The sequence below is a fragment of the Falco punctatus genome (genome assembly GCF_963210335.1).
Source record: "Falco punctatus genome assembly, chromosome: 3".
Lineage (NCBI taxonomy): Eukaryota > Metazoa > Chordata > Aves > Falconiformes > Falconidae > Falco > Falco punctatus.
Genome location: NC_137582.1, coordinates 29,324,786 through 29,349,922, shown reverse-complemented (window position 1 = coordinate 29,349,922; position 25,137 = coordinate 29,324,786). Strand labels below are relative to the sequence as shown.

Below are 25,137 nucleotides of genomic sequence, written 5' to 3'. Positions count from 1 at the left end.
CAAAAGCTGACAAAAGTATAAAATTTTCTCTGCTTTTAAAGTCAGTCACATCTGTCATGCTGGGCACCTCAGCTTCTCAGAGATATGATGTCACTTGTTTCACTTTTGAATGCTGTGGATTACAGTCCTGACATAGTTAAAATGTGTGCCTTTACAGTACCCAAACATCACTGTAGAAATCTAGATACAGGGATCCTCACATGGAATATATATATTTTCTGTTGGCTTTGTTTTTATGAACCCTTAAGGACATTAATATAGATGGTTTTAGTATTTCAACACAGATTTAACTGTAAAGGTAATTATTTACTATGTCTCTAGAATCTGTTACATTTACGTTACATTGGCACGATAGGTCATAACCTCCTGTTGGCTGGCTGTTATACAATAATATTGAGAAACATACTTTGCCATCAACTTGAAAATTAGCATTTTGAGGTTTTTTTACCTGACTTCCTAGCTTTTATTTTGACTTTGTCACTGTGAAGTTGCCAAATGGTTGCTTTGTACACATAATTTAGTTCAAGTTTTTAAAAATTTCTAACTTGAATGTTAAACATTACAAAAACTAAGGGTTCTAATGACCTTGTGTTATTGCTGTTTAGGTTTGTAATTTTTGTTACTGTAGAGGTGTTTGTATTTTTATACAGCTTTACTTCCATTTTCTTCTGTCATATGTCCCCTTTTACAAGCTAGACATCCTTCTGTTAAACAATCCATGTAGTGGTGTGCCATGTGACTGTATTCATATTGATAGTTAATTGTTTGACTTTGTGCGTGATGCAGTAGGCTTATGATAAGCTCCTATATGACTCAAGATGTGCGCCTTGTCATGTCTGCTTTATGGGTCATCTTGAAAATCCTGTGTATGTTTAATGGTATCACAATGAATTGACCAAAGTGAGAACAATTTACGTTGATCCACAAGCAGTGTGGTAGACGAAGATCTGGCTTCTTGTATGGTAAGAAGCTCTTTAGCAAGGAAATAGGCTCCTGCTGACATGATCTTTACCAACAAGGTACTACTGTGATGACAGTGGGAGATTTTAGGATTTGCTGCTCACTGAAGAGAGGATTAAAAGTGTATAATGGGGGATCGGATGAATTACTTGTCTTTTGTTGTTACTTTTTTGATTGAAACATCTTTGCAGGGCTCATCCAGTGGAGTAATGCTGCTTAGAACTAGAAATCACAGTAGATTTGTGAGAGTCATGAGATGTAGCTGTCAAGCAGTTCAGCGCAGTTGTGCTAGTAAGAGGCAAGTGGACGCTGCTGGCAGGAAGCAGAGCCCAGATATCCACCAACTGCGAACATTAGATCATTAGATCATAAATCTAGGAAGTTTTCCAATAAACTGACACTTACACCTTGATTTTGGCAGCCTGTTTTATTGACTAGTCACAGTAAATCAAGAGTTATGTCAGTTTAGATTGGGTGTGGATTGTGTTTCACATGGGCAGTTGAGGGGCATGCTTGTTTCCTGGGTCAGAAGCAGAAACAGGTTGAAAACACAGGAAACTCATTTTGTGGCATTCAGTTGTGACTATTAGTTATGTCAGTAATTAGATATAACTGCCAGATGAAAATTCAGAATATCCTTCAAAACAGAAAAGATCTGAGAGTGCATGCCTGAACAGATGCCCAGGAGAGAGTTTCAGCCACATCAGCACCATTTGAGTTAGAGCTAGCACATGTAAAAACCTGTTCAAACTATTGAGAGATGCCAATGACATGGAGTGTGCAAAAGCAGACAGAAACAGTCATTCTCTTGGGTTCTGCAAAGGTGGTTGTGTAGAATTGCCTCAGATGTGAATAATCAATCAGTCTAGGGAGTTTGCTGGATTGCTTCAGCATTGTGCACTTCTCTGCCATAGCCTAGAAAATGCATCAAAGGACATAATACTAAATCAGATTTGTTGTTTTTCTTAATTTATTGGTAGCTGGTTTTGGTACAGCTGTGTGAGCAGTGGATTTGACACTTTCAGAAGTTTGGTTTACTGTGCATCTTTGTATTTGAGGAGTAGTTATGTCAATATATCAGAGCAAATTGTGAACAGTAATACAGGGTGATTTAACAATTTTAACAGGAGAATGATGTTTCATTGATAACATGGTATAACTTACCTTTCATTATAAAAGTTAAAGTAGGCTATGCTTGTGTATAAGGACGAAGATGCTTTAGAAAGTGTTCTACACAGTTCCTTATCTGCAATGATATTAACATATCAAGTCGCAACACAAACATTTTGGGGCGCTTCTTAAATATACTCTTCTGGAAGGAGCTGTTGTCAGTCACCAATAACAATCCTCTGTCCAAGAGGGGTTTTGCATTTTGAGTACATGACTTGCAGCTTGATTGGTGTGACTACAAATTAGCTTCAGTTGGAAACCTTTAGTTTAATTTTTTTAATCAGGTCCAGATCTAATGTTACTGCTTCTCAGCAGATGTGGCAGTCAGCATTCAGCAGATCTGTTAAAACTGCACTTTTAATCAATGTAAATTGGAAGCAGTTGTATTTTTTGTAGTATTGTCCGTGAGGAGGAAATTCAGCAGAGTTGACAGTGAAGGGTGGTCATCTGTAATGTTTCCAGTGTAGTTATTTAGACTAATGAATTGTCAAGGCTCTTCAGTGAAATTAAATTAAGCCTATTAACTAATATTGTCCAGGGAAAGTGATTGCACGTGGTGAATACTTTTTCCTGGTTGTTTTAACTGTTGCCATCAGTATTTGCTGTCATTTGTACTAGAAACAAGCAAAGGGTATTTATTTTAAAATGTGTAGGACTTTCAGGGTTAAAGCTACGTTTTGCTTTATTTGAGACTGGTGGAAATGTATGAAAAACTTACTGTCTTAAAGCTGAAGTGCTGTTAGGCAACATAAATACTAAAGAAAATTTGAATCCCTAATATATATCCCTTTTGTATTGAATGTATTTGGAAATTGTTTCTCTTACTTAGTGTTACCACTGTCTGTAGAAAATACCTGGTTAGGGTTTCAGCCATATCCTCAGTTAGGAGGCTTTACCCATGTAAACCTTGGCCAAAAAGATCGACTGGTGGCCATTCTTCACAGAGAGGGTTTGTCCTTTATTTCTCCTGCATTTTACCTGCAGCTGATGCCTTTTTTTTTTTTTTTTTTTGCCCCTTTAAATGTATCTGTGAATCACACAGAGAAATATGGGTTCTGAGCTGGCATCCATCTGTCCTACTAAACAAAACATTCGAGAAACCAGTCTGTGGCCTTGAGACCTGGTTGCCTCTTGTGGCTCACATGCCTACCTGTAGCTTTTGTAACTTTCCACTCCCCAAAGGGGGTTAGGAATTAAGGCTAAGAAGCTTGTGGGCAGAGTCCAGACTGGGGACAGCTTCTGGCATGCTTGGTCCCTTCAGCATTGTTTGAGAAAGTGCCAGCTGCCATGACCTGAGACTGGCAGGGAGCAAGCCAACAGGTAAACAGTATGCACAGCCCCAGTCTGTTACTGGAGCCGACACTTGGCCTTCCTTAGCTGGCAAATAAGCAAGTAACTTGCTTGCAACTTGCACCCTGAAACTGAAGGGCATCTGTTTGTGGCATCTCCATTCAGTCCAGTATTTTAGTTCAGATATTTATTTTGTTTTATCTGATGCAGATGAGCACCTTCTTACCTCTCTGACCTTTGTGGTCTAGATATAAAAAAATTCCCAGAATTTCAAACAACCTTTTTTTTTCTCTTGCTGTAAGTGCATTGTCTTCCACCAGAAGATTTTATCTATTCATGAAACAAAACAAGTAGTATGCTAAAGTATTTTCTAGAAGAAATTCACAGAAAACCTCAGCCTAACCAACTTACCTTTCTGGACAAAGTTTCTCATTCAGATAAGCTGTTAGTGTTTACTTGAAGTTGGGGTTGTGTTTGGCTCTTGCATCTTCAGCAGGGAGTTTGACACTGTGTTAGTTCCCAAGAAGATCTTTGGACTTTCCAGAGAGGAAACAAAATGGGATTTTTGTGCTTCTTTCAGTGAGTTGTGGACCATCTTCTAACAACTTTGCAGCTGTTAATAATTGCCAGGAAAAAGAACATTTAGGCAAGTTTATCTACATTTGGTCACTTTTTTTCCTGTTTCACACAATTTTCATGGGAGTACTTAGAGGTGAGTTAAGACAATGTATTCAAAAAAGGTATATGTGAGAAATTTGCAAAGAGGGCAGTAAAGAGGGTGGTGCGCTTTAGTGTGTGTATGAGTTAGATATGAGTATTTTCTTTCTGTTTCCATTATCATCATTTCATTCCACAACAATCTTCCTTTTAATGCTCTAAATATAATTTTATTTTTCCTGACCCCTACTTTCAGTTTCCAAGCACTTTGAAAGAAGTTTGTCATATAGCTTTTTCTCCTCACACGTGCCTTGAGTTTCTTCTGTTCTTACATTCTTCCCATTTTCCAAGCATTTTATTGGAAATACTCTAAAAATACTTCTTTTCATTTGCGTTTTTGTTTCTTGTTTTCTTGGTGTCTCTTCTCCATCCTTCTGCCATAATCTCAAATCTATTAATTCCACTGTATTGGCTTTTTTCTTCCTTTTTCCTCTTGCCATTTGAAACCTGAGAGAAGAAGATAATTCTGTGGGCATTTTAGTGCTGCTTTCCTTCTTAAATGACACTGTCAGCTTTTGTCACTTTGTCTTCTGTTTCTACAAGGGTTGGGAGAGTACTCTGCAAGTTACTTAGCTTATTGTGAGATGGCAAAGTCTGTTGATCTGCCCTTGTGACTGTTCCTGCTGGAAGCAGTTCCTCTTCCTTGCTCCCCAGAAAGAAGCTCCTGTCTCCTATCTCAGTTAGGCTTTACAAGCCACTGTTCCTAACTTTCAAGGCTGGCTAATATCCTTGCTTTAGGCAATATCTTTAGAGGAGAAAAGAACAGAGCCTCTGTTCACCTGCATTCTTGTATCCCTTGCTTCTGTGCTGTTTGGAGAAGGGTCAGACTTCTGGGATAGTGACTTCTCTGCATAAAATACAGCTCTAAACTCAAGTCTTTTTCTCCTACAGGATAGGGTCACATCTGGTCAGCTGTGCTGTAGAAAGGTTCTCACCATAGACAGAGCCTATGATCTGGGCTGTTTTCTCATAAATGTGTGTGTAATTTTTGAACGTTTGATAATTTCTGAGGTGTATTAAGAAATAACAAAGAGGAAAGTCATTGCAAATTTGGGGTAGGAAAAGAGTTTGGTATTTGAAATAGAATGGAATAAACCATGAAATGAAATATCTGCAGATTTTGAAATGAATTTATTACAAGATAACTGATTTGTATTTAAGATGCTAAATTTTGCAGCTCTGCTGGGAATAAGAAAGGTAACTTGACAGTAACTTTAAAACCTTACTCATTTTGTTATTAAAGGTTATATTAGATAGAAATCTATATAAAAAAATATCCTTATTTGTGCTCCTAGTAATTCAACAGAATTCTTCCCTATAAAATCAAATCCTATATCCTACAAAAATATCTTGTATTAGCTGCTGAGTTGACTGTGTCAGTTTCCCTCAGACTGACAGGACAGTTTCTGAGAGCTGCTGCTTGTAATTCTGACAGCTTGAAAAGGTCATGGAAGTAGTTGCTGTTCTCAGGGCTGCTGTAGTCGTGACTCTTGCTCCCTGGTAACACCAGGTTAAGCATGGATCTCCTTGCCAAGTGGAAGCATCCTTTGTGTCCTATTCCTGGTTTGCGGCATCATGTTCAGTAGATGACTGCGTTTGTCAGTGCAGCTCTCTTCACTGAGCACCAGCCTGTTTCTGAGCCCTCCTGGCTCCCTGTTTTACCTGCTAATGGCAACCAAATGGCTCGGTGTGGCAGATTTAGAGGATTGATTTAATGGCTGTTGGTGCTCTTTCTGGGAGCGTGTGAAGGGGGAAGGAGGGAGAGGAAAAGGGAGAAGATGAGGTTGCTTCTTTGGACAGTGAAGCAGGCTGTCCTGTGGGAAGGCAGTTCTCCAAACACCGTTCCACCCCTGTGGCTATGGAGATTGGATTACACTGGTATGCAAAGCAATGATACTGGATTTAAAAAAGCTACAAAATAATGTAACACTTGTTTTGTTTTAATAAAATAAACGCAGATCTCTGCTCTTCAGAAGCTTATGGCCGCTGACAACCTTTACATGGTTAACTCTGGTGGTTTTGGTGGTCTTGCTCATCTGCAGCTGTTCAGTTACAGCATCTCCAAGTTCCAGCTGGTTCCTCATCACACACACACCTCCATCCCTCCCCACTCCCAGGAAACTATCTTTTACCAGGAGGTAAATGATAATGATCTAATTCATTTTGACATTGCTGCTTTCCAAAGCAGGAGCTAGTTCTCCTGAAAAGATGTAAGGCACAACTCAAATAGTAGATGGAAAAGTGCTCTGCTTCTGGTATGATTCCCTCTGTTCTACCTTCATCGAGCTAGTGGTTTTGTTTAGAAAGTCCTTGCTTCCTCCCCAACTCCTTTCTGGGTTCTTATTTTTGGTGGTGATGGTTTGTTTTTTTTAGTACGTTTTGACCTTTAGCCACTGTAATGAGTATCTGTTATTTTTTCTCATGGTCCTTATATTTGGATCTCATTGAACATAATGCAGCTAAATGTCATAGCCCTTCCCTCGTCCCCACTAATATCCACAACCAATGACAATAAGATTCTTTGATCTAAGTAAAAAAGTTACAGACCTTCTCACAGAAATAAAGAATGGATGTTTAAAGTGTAAGAAAGAACAAAAGTCCTGAATTGTTATTAACTGCATTTCATGAAGAGAGTTTCTTATCCCTTGTTTTCTGATTTCCCCCATACATCTTGTGGAGTTCTGAAGATGCAGTTCTTCAAAGATACAACTTAATGCACAGAAATCAGTTGGTTGATGATGATTGTAAAGCTAATCATATATATTAAGCACATAAAGAAGACTGATTACTATTGTAATCACCTTAGAGCAGAAAACTTGGAAGTTTATTCTTTTATAGATTGCTCACATGACTTCAATGACTCTTTCTGGAGACAAGTATTGACTAGCGATTAGAAAATTATTATTTTTTTATCCCCAAAGGAAGAAGTAGCAATTAGTGACAGACCTCTACTTGCAATTTGATGGGAGTTCAGCATTTGCCCCATTGTTGAGCTTTTTCAAAGCCAGTAAGCTGAATTTGATCTGAACATCCTAAAAGTGTTTCTCTAATGTAGCTGCAGGTTTAACATTTTCCTTTAATATCGTTTCAGCAGCCTTCTTAGTTTATCATGTGTCCAAAAATAAGACTGAAAACCCAACCCCTTGTTGAGTTATCCTTTGTTGGTATCAAATTTTTGTTCAAATCTGTCACATTTTGAGGCACTGACTTAGTGGAGATAGTTTGATCTCTTGCCTTCTTTCTTAAACTTTTAATTCAGTGGACAGAAAGATTCATGCTTGGTGTGACTAGATTAAAGCTGATGGAATTTAGGACTTTCCTACCCTCACGTTCCAGGTCTTCAGCGTTTTTTGCAGCTTTTGGCATTTTTCTCTTGGTGCCTCACAGCAGATAAAGTTAGAATAAAGATCCCGCTCGGATCTCGCTGTTTCTCACTTCCTTGTTGCTTAACAAACCAGTGTTATTACTTGCATGTAACAATGATTCTTTTTTAATCTAATGATTATAACTTTTGATATCCAGGTATAATGAACCAACCTAAATGATTTTAAAAACAATCCAAGTTTAGAGCTCTTAATATATATGTCTGGAGTCTTGCATTCTTTGCTTCACAGGGTTTTTTTTGCAAGGTTTCTTCCTTTTAGATATTTGCATGATTTTTTTTTTATTAATTTTCTTTCGTTCTTGGAATAATGCATTATTATTTTTTACTTTGCTGTATAAAACTAGATTTTATTGTTCCATTAAAACACACGCTGTACTGAGAATTGAGAATGGGTAATCTCTGTTCATGTTCGAAGACATACTGAAGCTTGTACTTTGCCTGCATCGTTTTGTTTTCGCAATTGGTTCAAGGAAATCTGTGTGTTTTCTGAAGTTCACATATGAATTAACACTTAACAAGCACTTCTAATCACTGACAATTTTCATTCCATAACTGATGTTAAAAAATAATATGCAGTAGTCAGTTTTGAAATGATCGTGTTGCTCCCTTCTAATTCCCTATCTAAAATCTTCAGAAAAAAAGAGTTAATTGATTTTAGATCACTGAAAACAAGAAAAAGTTGTTGAATATGATGTTAATTGTTTTCCCACTTGTAGTAAACTGTGTGATTAGCAGTGTTTCCTACAAATAAGAGGCAAAAGCAGCTCTGTAGAAGAGCAGGAGATGTTTAGAAGACATCAGTCTTGGAGGTGTTTTTGGAATGAAGTGTTCCAAAGAGGGTTTAATTACTATTTTTTATAATTAACTTAGTCCTCTAGCACAAATAACCATATGTTGTTGCCTGAAGACTAAAAATTGTGTTAGCATGTGCAGATGTGTGATATGACTTTTTAAATTGTGAGTAGTTGTGACTGAAGTCTTGCATTTAAAAAAAATTAATTTGAAGACACTAGTGGTTAACTTCCTTTCCTTTTCTTCATCTCCTGGCATGCTGCTTTCAGAGTTTTGATACTTGTCATTAAGTAGCTAGACATTGTTTCCCTTACCTAATAATAGTTGCTTAAATGTTAAGAAAAAGGATCAAAATAGTTATTTTCTTTAAGTTGATAAGAAGATCAGATAAATAGAAATATGGGTATGTTGTAGATACGTAGATGAAGCCTTTGTTTGTGTCAAATATAAAACCAGCATACATTTTCTGTTTGCCTTAGAGGAAAGGTGTGCAAATGCTGAATGAAATTATTTAGGCACATAAATTACATTCAGGTTCTTCGAAGGCACAGTTGCTAGGTTCTAGTAGCAGGTTACTGGTTTTGTTATTTTGGAAAAAATGAACTAATCGTATTTTACTGTACAGGATATGAGTAATAACAAAAATTAAATTTTTGGAAACATTTTGCAGGTTCCAGCTTTGCAGTTGGGGACTCTCTATAAACCTCTGGACCCAGCTGTTCACCACTATATTCTTTCAATCACTCTGAGGTGTTGATTTTAAAAGAATGAGTTGTGTTACTAAAGTCTACAAACTGAAAATATTTCATAGCAGGCCAGTGAACTTACATGGATTGGTTATATTGGTGCCTACGCACAGTGTATAATAAGGACCAATTCCTGTTTTCATTCAAAAACAGCAAAGAAAACTATTTTATTTAATGGTATGCCAGATTTATCAAAATATTTCAGCAAGTCTGTATTACAGTTTGTCAGCAAACTGGGTACAACCAAAGAGTATTTAAAAATCATTTAATTAGGACAGATTCATTTTCACTCCATGCCACTACACAGCAAGACTTGCTTGTTCATATTTCCCTTAAATTTATTCTGGATCTTGTCCAAGTTCAGCTTTAATGAGTAGCCTATCCTGCTAGTTAGGTTAGGATTTATTTTCCCCTAGAGAAGAGTGTTAGAATTGGTAGTTTTTTAACCTGTTCAGTTAAATGAACATATGTTCAGAACTGCATCTTAACTCTTGAGTGTAAAGATTTGAGAAATAATTATTTCTATTGTTGTTACAGTTTTAAAGTGCAGTTTAAATAGTGGTTTTAGACTCCAGCTATGTGCCATAACTGTTTTAATATGGTGATGAGTTTTGGTGTGAAGTCACATTCAGTTGCTTAATACAAATTTAATGATACAATATAGAAACACAGGTCTGACTTGGTTTACTGAAAAAATTATTTGTACTTGTATTTTCACTTATTGCTTTGAATATATCTCTTGGGTCATAAAACTTGGTTAAATATAGCTCAGTGCCTTATTAATGATGGATTTTCTGTATTAACAGGTGCAGTTTGGTAGCAAACTTGTATTTTAAGTTCTTCTAAACGCATTATTTGTGTTTCAAAACTATTATAATAAATCCTGAATTATAAATGTACTTTCATCACTAGCCAGGTCTAGTTAAAATTTCGTTTAAGCAACATTTGCTGCACACATGTTACAATACTTCCCCTGCCTTGATTTTTTTTCTATAATAAAGGATTTATTTTCTTCAACTTCCCATCCCTCTAAAGTTATCTCAATAGGACTAGTAGACTTTATTGTTATAGGATTGTTAAAGTACAATAAGAGTAGAATTTGCATATGTTAAAAAAAAATATCCATACACTGTTATTACCCATCAGGGAGTATTTTTATGTGAAGCTTTTAAGTTTTAAATTTAGCATAGTTCAGTACAGTAGCTGTAATACACATTAAATGAGTAGTCAAACTTTTAAAGCGGTATCTTTTCCACTGTCATATTGCATGCTGTGATTGTTAAAGCTCTTTACAGACCCCCCCCTTGAAGTACATGAATTTGCTAATATAAATGTATTATTTTAGGTGGAATTATTTGTGGAGTTATATTTGTCCTGAATTTTGCTGTAAAAGGTTTTCCATCTTCTTTCTTCCTTCCTTCCCCATTTTACATTAGGGAACTTGACTTTTTTAAATATTCAGGCACTTTTTACTGAAATACTTAGTTTTAATCCTGCAAATTAATATTCAGAAATAACTTACATCATCTACTTTTCCCTCTTATCTGAAAGGGTAACAAAAAAGAAAAAACAGAAAGGAAAAATGTTACAGTGTACTTCTGTAATGAGTTAAATAATGAAAGGTCTCAATACATGACTTGGAAAAAAAGGAATACTAGGGAACATTCTGGTTGATATCACCATGCATTCCATTTCTTTCCATGTAATGCCTGCAAAAGCTTTGCTAATATGCATGTCTAGTTTTCCAACTTCAGTTCTGCATAAAAGTGGTTTGTGTTGTTTAATCTTGAGTTTTAAAATATTTTTTTTGATTTATTGTGTATATAGTATTTTCTTTTACAGGGGTGGATTTTCCCAAGTACAGAACCACTTTATATACTCCTTTAGTTACAGAACTAAAGTGCACCTTTTCTGTTTACATTGATAAATTACAGAGCTTGGACTTACAGTCTAGGGAATTCTTAGAAAGCAAGTTCAAATTATAACTTGGGACCAGCATTAGAAAAGGCCATGGTGTTGCAGTCCCACCTGTGCTTTTCATGGAACCCAGAGCTTTTCTTCTAGTGACTATATGAATATATACACATTTATGTGGAGGAATGTCTGTGTATCTGAGGGGCTGAAATGGGAGATATGTTTTAGCTAATTGTATCCACAAGAGAGTGATCTTCATGTGATCTCTTGTGCATGTTGTGTGCTAGAAATTGTCAGAACATGTTCCAGCCTGTTAGTTCCTTTTGGCTGTCTGTGTGAATGAGAGTATTTTTTTTTTAATTATTTTATTTTTTCTCTCCAACCAGGCGGCAGCATCTTTCCCTGTTTGCCTGACTTAATACTGGTATTATTTTCAGCTTTTGTTTTGTCTCTCGTTAAAGTAGTTCTGACTTTCTAAGTAGCTTATGTTTGGAAGTGTAGACAAAAAAAATTTTAACTGGCTTTCTGGCATCAACAGATTTCAAATGTGTTCAGATGCATTCTTTTCTCAGATGGCCACATGTTGTTTGTACTTCTTGGGGCGTACGTTACATTGTCAAGAAAGGTGTGTAGTGTCTTTGAACCTCAAACTGAGAAACAGGAAGAGCTTCAGGAGTTTTGTACAGATACTTCTTTCCCCTGTGATGACTACTGTGCTACAGTCGATAGAGTAGTGATCTTGGGCAGCAAAACCGGCACGTAGTCTGCTCCTGTACACTAGAAACGTGTTTGCATGGCTGTCAGCAGTAATGGCAGGTAGGAGATGCTTAGTTCCCCCAAACAGGACAAACACAATTTTTCTTGTTCTCAGTTTGGTGTCAGTGACTGCTATTAAAAAACCCCACATCAAACAACAAACCAACAAGGCTGATAGAGGATTTCTTCTGAAAAGGCCTCTACTGTGTTTTGATTTTTCCTAGCCACAGGGGCTGTACCAATCCAAAGTATGATATATCCAAACTTCAAAGACTGATAGTTTCATTCAGACAGTAAACTTTTTTTTTGTCCTTCCATTCTGAAGGAAATATCTACTACCAGATACAAGGCTGAGTTCTCTCATATAATCACAAAATGTTTTTCCTTCATCCATGTTTTTTCTGCAAATGGCGTTTGAATCTAGCAGCACAGATTGTCATTAGCTTCAAATGAGTTGCAATTCAGAGGTAGTCTTGTTTCTGGATTCCTCTCCCTTCTCAACATTTCTGAGACAGGTAATCCTGATTCCAGGTTTTGAGGTTGAAAAGCCTTGGTCTAAGGAATACTGATTACTTTTACAGAAGGCTACAACATCTGGTTTTGTTTGTTCGGTGTCCTCCATCTGTGTTTGCATCCATTTTCAGAGAATGTTTCATGAGTATCTTCTTTAATAGGAATCAGTTTTTCTTTTATTCCCTTGGTTTTATTTTTAGTAGGGAGCAATGGAATTGGCTTTTGTGGATGGGCTTTATCTGTGAAACTTTGATCTATGGTATAGACATCCACAGTTGAGGTAATTATCATAATCTCCCTTTATAGGCAGTGGGCAGAAATGGTGACCTACAGAAAGCAGTTCATTTAATTTTCAGGTCTAGAATGAATGGATCTCTGTTACATATATAAATATGCAGTGCTCTATTCTTTCCATGTACCTTAAAAGGGTCTATACAGCCATCTTGGATATGGATGTTTGTTTATACTGTAGATATCTTAACACTTGATGAGATAAATTAAGTACCTCGGTCTACTCAGCCCCCTGAGCTGGGAGGCAGGGACGAGGAGCAGAACGAAGTCCCCATAGTCCAGGAGAAAACGGTCAGTGACCTGCTGCTCCACTTGGACACACACAAGTCTATGGGGCCTTGTGGGATCCACCCAAGGGTGCTGAGGGAGCTGGCAGAGGAGCTCACCAAGCTGCTTTCCATCATTTGTCAACAGTCCTGGGTGACTGGAGAAGATGGAAGGTCAGCCAACATGATGCCTATCTAGAAGAAGGGCAGGAAGGAGGATCCAGGGAGCTACAGGCCTGTCAGCCTGACCCCAGTGCTGGGGAAGGTTGTGGAGCAGGTCATCCTGAGCAGAGCACTGTCATGTGGCTTGTGCAGTACAGCTACGGATCAGGCCCAGCCAACATGGGGTTTTTGAAAGGCAGGTCCTGCTGTACTAACCTGAACTCCTCCTGTGACCAGGTCTTGCACTTAGTGGATGAGGGAAAGGCTGTGGTTGTCTACCTGGACTTTACTGAAGCCTTTGACACTGACTCCTAAAGCATTCTCCTGGAGAAACTGGCTCCTCGTGGCTTCTATGGGTGCACTCTATGCTGGGTAAAAAGCTGGCTGGACAGCTAAGCCCGAAGAGTGCTGGTGAATGGAGTTACATCCAGCCAGTGGCTGGTCACAAGTGCCGTTCCCCAGGGCTCAGTGCTGGGGCCAGTCCTGTTTAATATCTTTATCGATGATCTGGACAAGGGCACCCTCAGTGAGTTTGCAGGTGACACCAAGCTGGTGGGAGTGTTGCTCTGCTGGGGGGCAGGAGGCTCTGCAGAGGGATCTGGGCAGGCTGGACCGATGGGCCGAGCCCAGCTGTAGGAGGTTCAACCAGGCTCAGTGCCGGGCCCTGCCCTCGGGTCACAGCAGCCCCAGGCAGCGCTGCAGGCTGGGGCAGAGCGGCTGGGAAGCTGCCTGGGGGAGAAGGCCCTGGGGGAGCTGGGTGACGGCCGGCTGGGCAGGAGCCAGCAGTGTGCCCGGGGGGGCAAGGGGGCCCACAGCGTCCTGGCCTGTATCAGAAACTGTGTGGCCAGCAGGACCAGGGCGGTGATCGTCCCCCTGTACTCAGCACTGGTGAGGCTGCACCTCGAATCCTGGGTTCCCTTTTGGGCCCGTCACTACAAGAGGGACGTTGAGGTGCTGGAGCGTGTCCAGAGAAGGGCAGCGGAGCTGGTGAAGGGTCTGGAGCACAGGTCTTGTGAGGAGCGGCTGAGGGAGCTGGGGGTGTTTAGTCTGGAGAGGCGGAGACTCAGGGGGGACCTCGTTGCTCTCTGCAGCTGCCTGAGAGGAGGCTGTAGGCAGGTGGGGGTCAGTCTCTTCTCCCAGATAACAAGTGACAGGACAAGAGGATATGGCCTCAAGTTACACCAGAGGAGGTTTAGATTGGATATTAGGAAAAATTGCTTCACTGAAAGGGTGGGAAAGCACTGGAACAGGCTGCCCATGGAGGTGGTGGAATCGCCATCCCTGGAGATGTTTAAAAAATGCGTAGATGTGGTGATTAGGGACATGGTTTAGTGACGGACATGGCAGTACCGGGTTAGTGGTTGGACCTGATGATCTTAATGGTCTTCTCTAACCTAAATGAGCCTTTGATTCTTATTCCTCTTGATCCAGAGAAAATGGTTTTCAGTTAGGTGTTTGCTGGTACTAACAAGGAATTGAGGGAGGAGATCTGTTTGTGACTTGAATTTGGATTTACAAATAAAAGCATCCACCTTAAGTGATGACATGACCTTTGGGGTTTACTACTTGTCAACATGGTAGTTGATACATGTCTTTTGATGTTCAGTGTCTGTGTTTCCAAGCCATGTTTCATATGTCACACAGTCCTTATCCAGCGCTTACAGGCCAAAAGTGTTAGCAGCAGAATATTTGCCTATTTTTCTGCTATATCATGATCATGGGTCTGAGAAGTGGTGAAACATTTTTTTTCTTCACAGTTTGCTTGGTGAAGGGCTACTCGCATAATCAGGTGCTGAACATGCAATGAAGTCTACTACTTGTTGCCAGAGTTTTGTGTCACTTCATGCTTTTACAGAGTTTTAGAGTTTGAGCTTCAAGAATGGCTCATTTCTGACTTCATGGAGCCTCCTGCAGAGTCGCTACTGCAAGTATGATCTGATGTGTGTTAGGTCATATGGCTGTAAGCATTTTCTTGCGGAGCCAAACAGGAGATGTGGTGTCCTCTTGACTGCTTGTGACAGTTTCTTGGAAGGCTTCGATTTTGTGGATCTAAAGAGCCATTCACTGTATGCAAGGGAATGTGTTTACATTGTCAGTGTCTCGTACGTGTTGGTAAAGGATGTTTTTTTCCTGGGGTAAGGGATTTTGCTTTCCCTTATTTGAGGTTCTGATTCCCTATGGAACATTAACCTACTATTTTTAATTTTCATGTGGATTTAGGCTTCTCCCTAAAATCTTCTCATGGAGGAGGTTCTCCAGAATGAGAATGAACTAATCTGTGCACCAGTGATTAAATTTTGTGGACATTAGGGAAAATAATGCTAAATAGCACAAAATACACATCTCGGTGATGGAATAGGAGTCAATTAGGGCAGGAGTAATAATGTTATAAGCATGCTGCAGGAAGAAGCTCCAAAATTATTAATAATCTTTGCAGTTTTTGTTGAATGTAACAAATGAAACTGTTGCTTAATTTTAGGCATTAGTATTTATAGTAGGAAGAAAAAGTAACTTACTGACTTCACTACAGTTGTGGTAGAGCCTTTGTGTTGATAGTGGGCTGTATTGTCACAGAATTTATTTCCAAAGAGAATGTCCTTTACCTTGTAGTACTCTCCCTTGCCTCTCCCCACGTGTTCCTGCTCCCTAATTATAAGGCAAAAGGCATTGAAAAATATTAGAATCACTTAGTGAGGTCAGTGTCAGCCAACTATGGAATATTATGAGAAATGTGGAGGTCTTTGTATTTTGTTGTATGGATATTGTCTGTATGTTTTATTGGATCACTAGACATATCTCAATTAGTGATTCATTGTAAGGTTTTAAATAAAAAAAATTCAGAAAATTCCACTTCTGAACGGATTTCTTCTGTGTTTTTAATAACTGCACAATTTTATGAGTAGCTCTTATTTTGGTGGGAGCACTTGGAATTGCTTTTATTAAATATTTTAAAACCAAGAGATAATTAGATTAAAATACATCACTTTTCCTGTCATGTTTTGGAAGGAGATGTAAAGTTAAATCTTTTAACAGAAGTCGTATTTTGGGTGAATTTCAGTATAAGTAGAATTAGCTCCTGCAAGAGGAAACTGAAGACACACAGTTCCAATCTTACAAACTACCAGTTGATAGTCTGGTATTCTGTGTCTAAGTTTTTAAATTGTTGTTGTTAAACACCAAAATAATGATTTTTTTTTCTTTTTTCTTTTCTCTCAATATTTTAAACAGGACCAAGCGAGCTCATGTCCCACTAACAGAATGCATATTTGAGCTTCCTAATTTAACAATTCAAGCAACTAGAGCTCAAACCCTTCTACTTCAAACTATTTATCAGAGCTGGTGTCATCCTGTTGGAAATGTCAGTTCGGTGGTGGTAAATGAAGCTTTACTGAATGAGGTTTTCCAAACTTCAGGTAAATATGTGATGCTTTTGGTTAAGTATGTATTATGGTAGAGAGTACTACTAGTGAATTTGCGCACAACTATATACTTTAAATCCAGGTTTTTACTTATAGTAGTTAACAGGCAGAATGTTTTTTGTGTGTATATGGGTATTTATAGCTTATGCTTAAAATCCAGGATGTAAGCTAAGCCACCAAGCTTCACTCCTTGGCACCAATTTCTGGATGCATTTAATTTTCCCATACAGGATAATTTTTCCATGCTTCTCTCATCTGAAACATCCACCCTTGCTCCCTTATATGGTGTAATGTTGTAATTTAAGATCATTCAGAGGTGAAGCTGGATTATTAAGGGCTTTATTAATGGCATAGAATGAATTTTTTTAAGGGGCTGCAGATGTTTCTCATACAGTTTCATAAATAAACGTTACTTAATGTTGTGAAACTGCTGAAGATACGTAGGTCTCCGTGATGATGATAGAAGTAATGAAGTTGGTTACCTACCATCCTTTGGCAAAACACCCATGGATTTTGAAAGTATAAGGATTTTGATCAGCTGTGAGACCACAGTCTTCAAGTGCATAAATGTCATCCAGGAGAAAATAATATTTTTCTTCATATTTCTGTGCAGGCTAGAATGATTTAGATCCACTATCGTTTATCTGTTGTGTATAAACACATAAGAATAATTGAGATATTTTGGAATCTCCATCATTACCAGTCTTAACAAAGACGTGTGAGGAGAATCATTCATATGTAGTAAATCATAACTTGAAATAGATTAGACTGCCACTGGAAGTCTTTCAGTCCTGTTTTTCTCAGTCCTATTTTCCGTTTTCAGTCCTGTAGGTGTTTTTAAAGTTGAGTCTACGTTGATCTGGTGGTGCAAAAGAACTGTTATATTTTCAGATGTGTGACCCTTGAAATAACCGCTTTAAGTGATTAGTTTTTCCTTCTTTCCCAAAAGTCAATGATTCTCTTCATTTCTTTATTCTGTGGGCATCACCTAAGGATGAGATTGTGAGGGTTTTTTGTTTGGTTGGTTGGGTTGTTTTTTTCCAAATACTGGTATTTCTGAAGGCTGGAGAAATGTGAAAATATAGTAATTTGATGATTTCTGATGGTCTTAGGGTTTGCACAGTTCCAGACTTAACATGTTCCATCATTTAAGATGTTTCAATTCTTCGGGTCAATGAACTGTGATACCCCATGCTAACAATCTATCTATGGAATAGAAATCTGGAGCACACATTTTAGAGTACTTACCATACAGTAAATGACCAGTATAGTACACTTATTTTGATATTCTCTTTTTTGTTGCTTTTAATTTGACTTGGTAAATTTTATACCTCTATAGCAGTACTTAGCATTAACTAGCTGAAGGCAGCTTTCAGTCCAATGCTATGAAATGATTGCTGTCAACTCCTTTGTCCCTTTGTTCTGATTCTTGTCTTGGTTGATTCTGTAAGTCTACTACCTTTTGTTGGAATACCTTTGTGTAAAATACAGTATTGTGCCTTCTTGAAAATTATCCTTGTACTTAGTCAGTTTCTGTATACTTTAACAGTAATGTGTGTGTCTAAGCTTCTAAAAAAAACCTGACTATAATTGCACAGAGAAATTGGAATTTCAGTGTATTAGGTTTTTTCTTTTTATTAAAGTAACTGTGAGGATAATGTAGTCAATAAGGGACTTTTCAGTAAATAAGGCACATTTGTTAATCACTGATATTCTTTTACTGACGATTCAGCTTATTTTCTACCACATAAAAGAATAGCTGATGAATATTCCTTGGGAGTACCTGATTTGCATTCTTGCCTGCCATTGCATGCCCCCATGTTCTCTGGGCTTGTGAAGATCAGCTTTTGGGCTGATGGCACCTTTGCTGGGCCTGAGAGTAGCCCAGCAGGTTATTATTTGGGCTTCTCCTCCTGCCATTGGGTCTCTGAGTGTCTTTGCAGGTGTATAGATGAGCTTTTATTGTATAACCTAACATCTCATGGAAATAACAGCCTTTTTGTGAATAGCATCGTGTTTTCCATCTGATCACAGTTCATTTTTAGCTATTCACAGAAGCAGTACAAAAGTACTTCAAGAAAATAGCTTTTCATCCTTGTGGTATTGTAGATTAACTGTTTCTTTGATCAGTTTTGTACAAATAATGCAACTATAAACATATTTGCTTTATTTTCTTTTAGAGCTCTTTCCCTTTGTTCCTTTTTTTTTCCCCCTGATACTGTTTCTACAAAATTGTAGTGTTTTTGCAGGAAAAAATAATAATTCTATTAAAGATTCCATTATCTGCACTTTCTCCTGTTTCCCAGGGGTCTCTTTCTTGAAATTCATTGTTTTCGTTCTGCTGTTACAATAATCATAAACTGTGTGTTTCATGAGTACTGTTGCCCAAATTATCTTCTACCTTTACATTTTCAAACTTCTAAAGTCATCTTTCTAACTAATTAGAAATAATGCAGGACAAACAGCTATGTTTTATTTAGATTAATCTCTCCCTGTTAAAGAAATAAAAAAGCCCTGCCCAGACATGATGATATTCTCAAAACCAAACCAAACCAAAATAAAATAAAGGGCTTATGTAGTTTTATCTTCCTGTTTTTAATGATCTGCTGTTAATTGGAGAGCCTGCCTACAGTCTGGATCACAGGATTTTACACATTGTTGATAAAGAGTAGACAGACCATCATGCTTTCTTGTTCTTTGTGAACAAACTGTGCCCTCCTATAGAAATGTTCCAGTTATGTGTTACCATTCCAGATCTGTTCTGCCAATTTTGGGAATATACTGAGACTTCAAATTTCACTTCTATAGTTTACTACTTGTACGTAGCTAGTCTCAAATGGGTTTACATAGCCTACATCTTTCTCAACTGCCTGTGTCTGTATTACCACTTTTCTGTGTGGTGATTGAAGGGAGTTTCTGGGATGAAAAAGTTGTTGCTGACAACTTCGTGTCTTTATTGAGGCTTTGTGCCAGGTGATTTTCGTGAGTGATGTGCCTCCATAACATGTTCGTTCAGTCTTGGACTCAAGAGCGATACCATGAGCCTTTGTATCCTCTCAGCATAGATCTTTTTTAGCAGGAATGATGGTCCTGCTAAAAAATAGTTGTATGCTTTTTTCCAACACAGTCATATTCTGTAGTTTTAAAACTGCATCACTGAAACTGTGCTTACAATATGAGCTGAGACATGCTATAGGGAAAGAACAGATGAATTAGGGGGAAAAAGAAAGAAAAAATGGAAAAGGAGGTAAAAAAGAGGATCAGCTAATAAAAAGGGAAGAGAGATGCAGGGGAAGACAAACCATGGAGAAACTGGTAGAAAGAGCTGAAGTAGAAAAGCAGTAAAAGTTTAGAAAGTCAAAGTTTATTATTGAAGACAAGTACAAATGCATGAGTTGCAGGAGGAGAAGAGAACATCAGAGAGCACATGACTGTTGGCCCTTTGACGTGTTGTGAGTCTCACAAGGTATGAAGGCATCTTTGGCACTTGTCTGCTGGGTAATTGCTGATAGACTTTCTCAGGCTGTAGTTTAAAAAGGGAGCTCTGCGCTGTCTGTTTCCACAAACACAGGAACAGAATTTATAGCTAGTATCTGCGGTTCTGTCCTACAGTTTCATTCAGAACTTCCTTCAAAAATAGTTCAGTCTGAAGGTGGTGTAGGGATTCAGAACAAACTCTCAAGCTGTTTCCTGTACAAATTCTTGTTGGGAATAGATTAATGGAATACTAGGAAGGGAAAATTGCTTGAAGATAAATACTCTTAGGTCCCCCATCTATCTTCCTCCCCCTGCTCTCCAGAAACCTTTTTCTCTTAGGAGAAAAACACTTTCCTCAAATATTTTGTAGTTTGTTGGTTATTAGACATTCTGTCTTTATCAGATAGTCTCAGAGTTTCTCTTTTGATTAACAGGTCTGAAGGTAAGCTACCTGAAAAAGTAAGTTTTGAAGTCTCAAAAGCAAGTTGTGTGTGTTTGGTTTCTGGCAGAATTTAAGAATTAAGTGCCTGTACTACTTAAAATTTATATTTGTTATACATATTAGTGAGGTCTGTTATCTTAAAATAACCAGTAAAATATATGTGTGGTACTGTGACTAGCTGATTGAGCTCAGAACTGGTGGAGGACAGGTAAAATGAGTGTTTCAAGAAGGATGAATGTTTTTTACACTAGATATTTATTGTAAATTGGTTTATTGTGCCATTCTTAGTTTAAGACTATTTAATTCTGCTAAGAACACTTTTTTTAATTATAACTAATTTGGAATTCTAAGATAGAGGTAGTGGCTTAATGAGATTTTTGAAAGCACCTAACTCCCTTGGTTGCTGTGATACCTTAGCACTTTTCTAATCCATAGTTTTAAATGCCTACTTGGTGAAGGTTCTTTTCAAATGTCAGCTGGTATTTTTAGGCTTCAGAGAAGTCAAAACAATTAAAACATGTGAGATAAATATAAACAATGAAACTTATTACTTGAATGAACAGGCTTTACCGTAACAAGTACCGGAAAGATTCATACTGCCACAAATAGGAGTTTGTGTTTTGGTTTTATTCTGTAATCCTTTTGGTTGACAAGCACAACAATATGTTACATGTCAGTTAAATAATATGGTGGTTCTTATGATTGCACATGCTTGTGAAATATTCCAATTTTGCATTTCATCCACTACAAATGTGGAAACAAACATGAATCTGAAATGTATCATGCCTTCTACGTTTTTGCAAGTAGATGTATTGATGTTAATCAAATTCTTTTACAATTATTACTATAAAATTAATTTTTTTAACAAAAATAAGTGTACAAAATACCCAAATTTTAGGAAAATACTGACAGTTAAGATCTTTCAGAGGTTGAGCAATATTAATCTTAGGAGGGATTTTACTGTGTTGTTTTTCATTATTTGTTAGTAGGTACCTGAAGCACTTGGTTTCTAACCATTTCAGCCTGCCAAGAAAACATACACAGTCACACATGGCTTTAGTTTACTCTGGAAAACTGGAACTTGCTACCACTTTTTCCTTGTCCTATTCAGGTAGTTCATTATTTTGTTGACAGTTCAGTTCCATTAATCTGTTTTTTTCTTTTTTTTTTTTTTTTAAATTGCTTGCAGACCTTACATTTCTCTATTGAAGGTGATCAAATAGGCATTTGAATCCCTCATGTAAATGATGTCTTAAAGTTAAAATAAAATCTACTTTCCAGAAAGTAACTGTAAAACTATTTTATGCAAGATTTCATGTGGGATACCTTAATGGTTGAATAATAAATTTTACCTCATAAAAATGAAATTCAATAATACAGTAGCTTTCTCAGCGCAGTAGCATCTGGTTGAATCTCATGAGAGCCAATATTTTCCAACTCATTAGGATCATGTCGTTCTGTATGTCGTCAACATTGACTTAGCCAAGCTACCTTTACTTACTTAACCGCCAAACTATTAAATAGGTCTCTTGTGGAGTGAAGTCAAATATTCCTCTTATTTTGCTTTTGCCTTGGAAGAAGAGAAGAAAATGTACATACTGGAACATTTAAACATCTGGTCTAAACCACATCAGGGTAACACTGAGGAAAGTAACAGGATTCAGTATTCTTCCCAGGTGTACATATAAAAAAGGATTGTGGAGCTGCTGCATAGTTCTTTTAACCACTTAGGAAAAAGATTGAAATAAGTGACTTGCCTTTCTAATACCCCTGTTCTGAGAACTACTTTTTTCCTCTCTACCTGCTCCCCTGCCACCAAACCCCAAAACCCAGCAAAAGCCCAACATTTCGAAGTTTAGTGGTAATCCAGGTTGTTAAGCTCTGTCACTTGCTTGCAACATACTGACGTTTAATCTTTGTTCGTTCCACATAATGTGGCCAGTTTTTGCATTCATTTTGAGGACTATGACACCAAGTTTATGTTCAAAATCAAAGTGTTAAGAGTGTATTCTCTTAAGTAATTGCTTGGGAGTGGCAGGACACAGCTGCATGAAACTTGCATAGTATAAGCATTTTACTGTCTCGCATGGGTGATGGTACCCACATGTGTCTTTGTCCTTCCTGTAGGCTTCTAAATGCAATGTGTAAATAGTGTTATTTTTATATGTTATACATTTCTGTGAAACTGTGGTAGTTTATCAACTCTAATTTCAGTTGGAAACAGAATGTGGATAAGCAACCTAAGCACAACTGGTTCTTTATCTTAATTATTTGAGCTTAATATAGTTGTGTATAATCTGTTATTTGCTCTTATTGTAGACACTTTCAGTGATACTCTTCAGTCATGAACTGACTGACTATGAACATGGGATAGGTGGGATATTTTATCACTTTAATATGTCATCAGTGGGGTTTAGCTTGTTGAGTATCTCCTTAATAAATGCTCTGTCCAAAGCAATGATTCTGTAGTGGCCCAAAATGAGGAACTAACATGCATGTAAACCAGTAATTATAATTGCCTTTTTATTTTTTCTGGTTTAATTAATATACATTAATAAGCTTTGAAATTGAAAAATACAGCATTCTGGTGAAAGAATGGTGGTAGGCATACTTAAGGCATTTGTACAAGCTTAACTCTCATTTGTAATGTTGTCCTAAAGAATCTCGTGTACTTAAAAATACACTTGAGGCTTTTTAAATGTCTGTTGTGGTGAAAGTGAATGTATACATAGTGTCAACAGCACAGGCAAGGAGGGAAAAAAAGCTAAAAAAAATGAATAGATTGTGAAAGGAATACATGTATACATGAAATTGATAGATACACATAAATTTATATGAGATTTTTAAGTTTAATTGTGTTTCAGAATTGCAGGAGAGCTCATTTCAGCATGTAGGTTGAAATTAACAGCAAACTCTTGTTGGGTATGTTGGTGGGCTACCAAAAACAAGACACCTAAGCATAGAGCTATAAATAGTGCCCTTCCTCCAGAGTCTGTAGTTTATTTGCACAAATAGCAATGGAAGCTGTGACTAAGAGCACCTGTTTTATTTGTTCAGCTGTTAACTTTATGTTATTTCTTGTTCTATTAAGAAAGGTGTGTTTGGACAGCAGGGAGGTAGGCTGCCTTTTTGCTTTGTTCTAGCTGCCATGGTACTGCATCAGGTGAAAAAAATCTACAGGGAGGTTGAGGTGGTGGCTTCTTTTTGAAGAGTAATAGAGCACATTGAGACTAAGCTACTGGTATTCAGTGTTAGGACGAGAAGACTGGGAAGAACCTAGGTCATGAATTTGCTGCATAATAGGAGCTGGGCAATTTCTGAGAAGAGCTGAGAGCAGACACAAAAGAAAGCTTCAGAGATAACAGAAGGAAATGTTCTTTTTTTGGGGAGAACCCAGAGAAGCTGGTCAAATTTTTAGTGAACCAGGAAGCCCTCAGTGGTTGCTGAAAATAAGAATAAAGCATGAATCAGAAGGCCATGGTCTGGGTTTTTTTGTGTCTGATTTAATAAAAAGGTGCATGCAGAGGCCCTGCAGCAGAAGTATTGACCCCAGTCACGCTACCGTTTGCTGAAGAAGTGCTTTTCAGAAGAGCAAAAGGGAAGTGTTTCTTTGCCCCTGGCAAAAAATAATAGGGTCACCAGAAAAACCAAGTAGGAAGGGACTGCAGGAAGTCTCTAGTCCAATCTTCTGCTACAGTCACAGTCAGTTATGGGATCAGATGAAGTTTCTTAGGGCTTTATTCAGTAAGGCCTTGAAAATCTCCAAGGGTAAGAATGGCCTAACTCCGTGCAACCTCTAACTGCTTGACTGTTCTCATAGTGAGAAAGCTTCTCCTCCTGTCCAGGCAGAACCTTTCTTGTTTCAATATATGACCATTGTCTCTTATCCTCCTACTGTGCACCACTGTGAAAAGCCTGGCTGAGTCTTCACCACAACCTTCTTGTACATACTGGAAGGCTGCTAATGAGTCAAATGTATTACAGGTGTTTTTCACCTTTTTAAACATTAAAGCAAAATTGTAACTGAGGAGTCTTAGTGGTGAAACTTGGTGATGGTGCCTCTGGAATCTGTTTTGTGTTCTAATTCTCATGCGAACTAGATTTAACCTGAGCTTTGATGCTATCGGTGCATACAAGCTCAGTCACACTGTTGTCTGATTAATAACTATGCTAATGTATGACATTGAATGCTTCCAGCTCAGATGGTCACTCTGTGGTAGTTTGAAAATTATGGAAATTTCAGAAGTTGGTATCTCTTTTTTTCCCTTTTAGATTAGAGCCCTGCTTTGTAGGAGATAAGATCAATTTATATAGGGAGATATTCTGAGAAAGAAATGAGCAAGTGATACAACACAAACAAATGATCAATAATTTTTGTTTAATAATTGTATGTTTTCTGATTATGGCTTCATGGGACCTCCTTTCATCTTAAAATGTAAACAAAGCTGCCTGTTAAAGGGTTTTGCTCACATTTCATTTCACAGGCTTCAGTAGTTGCTATTTAAAAACCTTTTGTGTGTGCTATCACATTCTGTAGTGCTGTTTCAGTATGCCAGTGTTGGAGTGAATGTAAAACAAACAGATAACCCCCTCGCAATAAACAAATAATAGCAGATCCTTAATATAGATTGTAAAACTGAGGTATAATATTTTCATACACACAGTCCTTCCCCTTTGTAATGGTTCTGTACTGCTCAGGTAAATGCCGTGTATGTACATTAAAATGTCAGCTATGAATTTCAGTATCCAGTTACAGTTCAGTATAAGAACCCCTTTTTATGCCATTCATCTCTTCAAACAGCGTACATGTCTTCCATTTTCTAGTCTGTTTGGGCAA

General features: G+C 37.8%; 1 protein-coding gene across 10 annotated transcripts in view; it reads left to right on the top strand.

Moving 5' to 3' along the window:
- The window catches only part of VPS13B (vacuolar protein sorting 13 homolog B), a 477,951-nt gene that overhangs the window by 90,963 nt on the left and 361,851 nt on the right, over window positions 1–25,137 (top strand). For all 10 annotated transcript variants that reach the window (XR_013926946.1, XR_013926947.1, XM_080380100.1 and 7 more), the window contains one exon: window positions 16,191–16,375. Coding sequence is in view for 8 of the 10 variants with exons in the window: in XM_080380100.1 (XP_080236226.1) it covers window positions 16,191–16,375 (185 nt within the window). In the remaining 2 variants the exon portion in view is untranslated. The remainder of the gene's footprint in view (window positions 1–16,190; window positions 16,376–25,137) is intronic.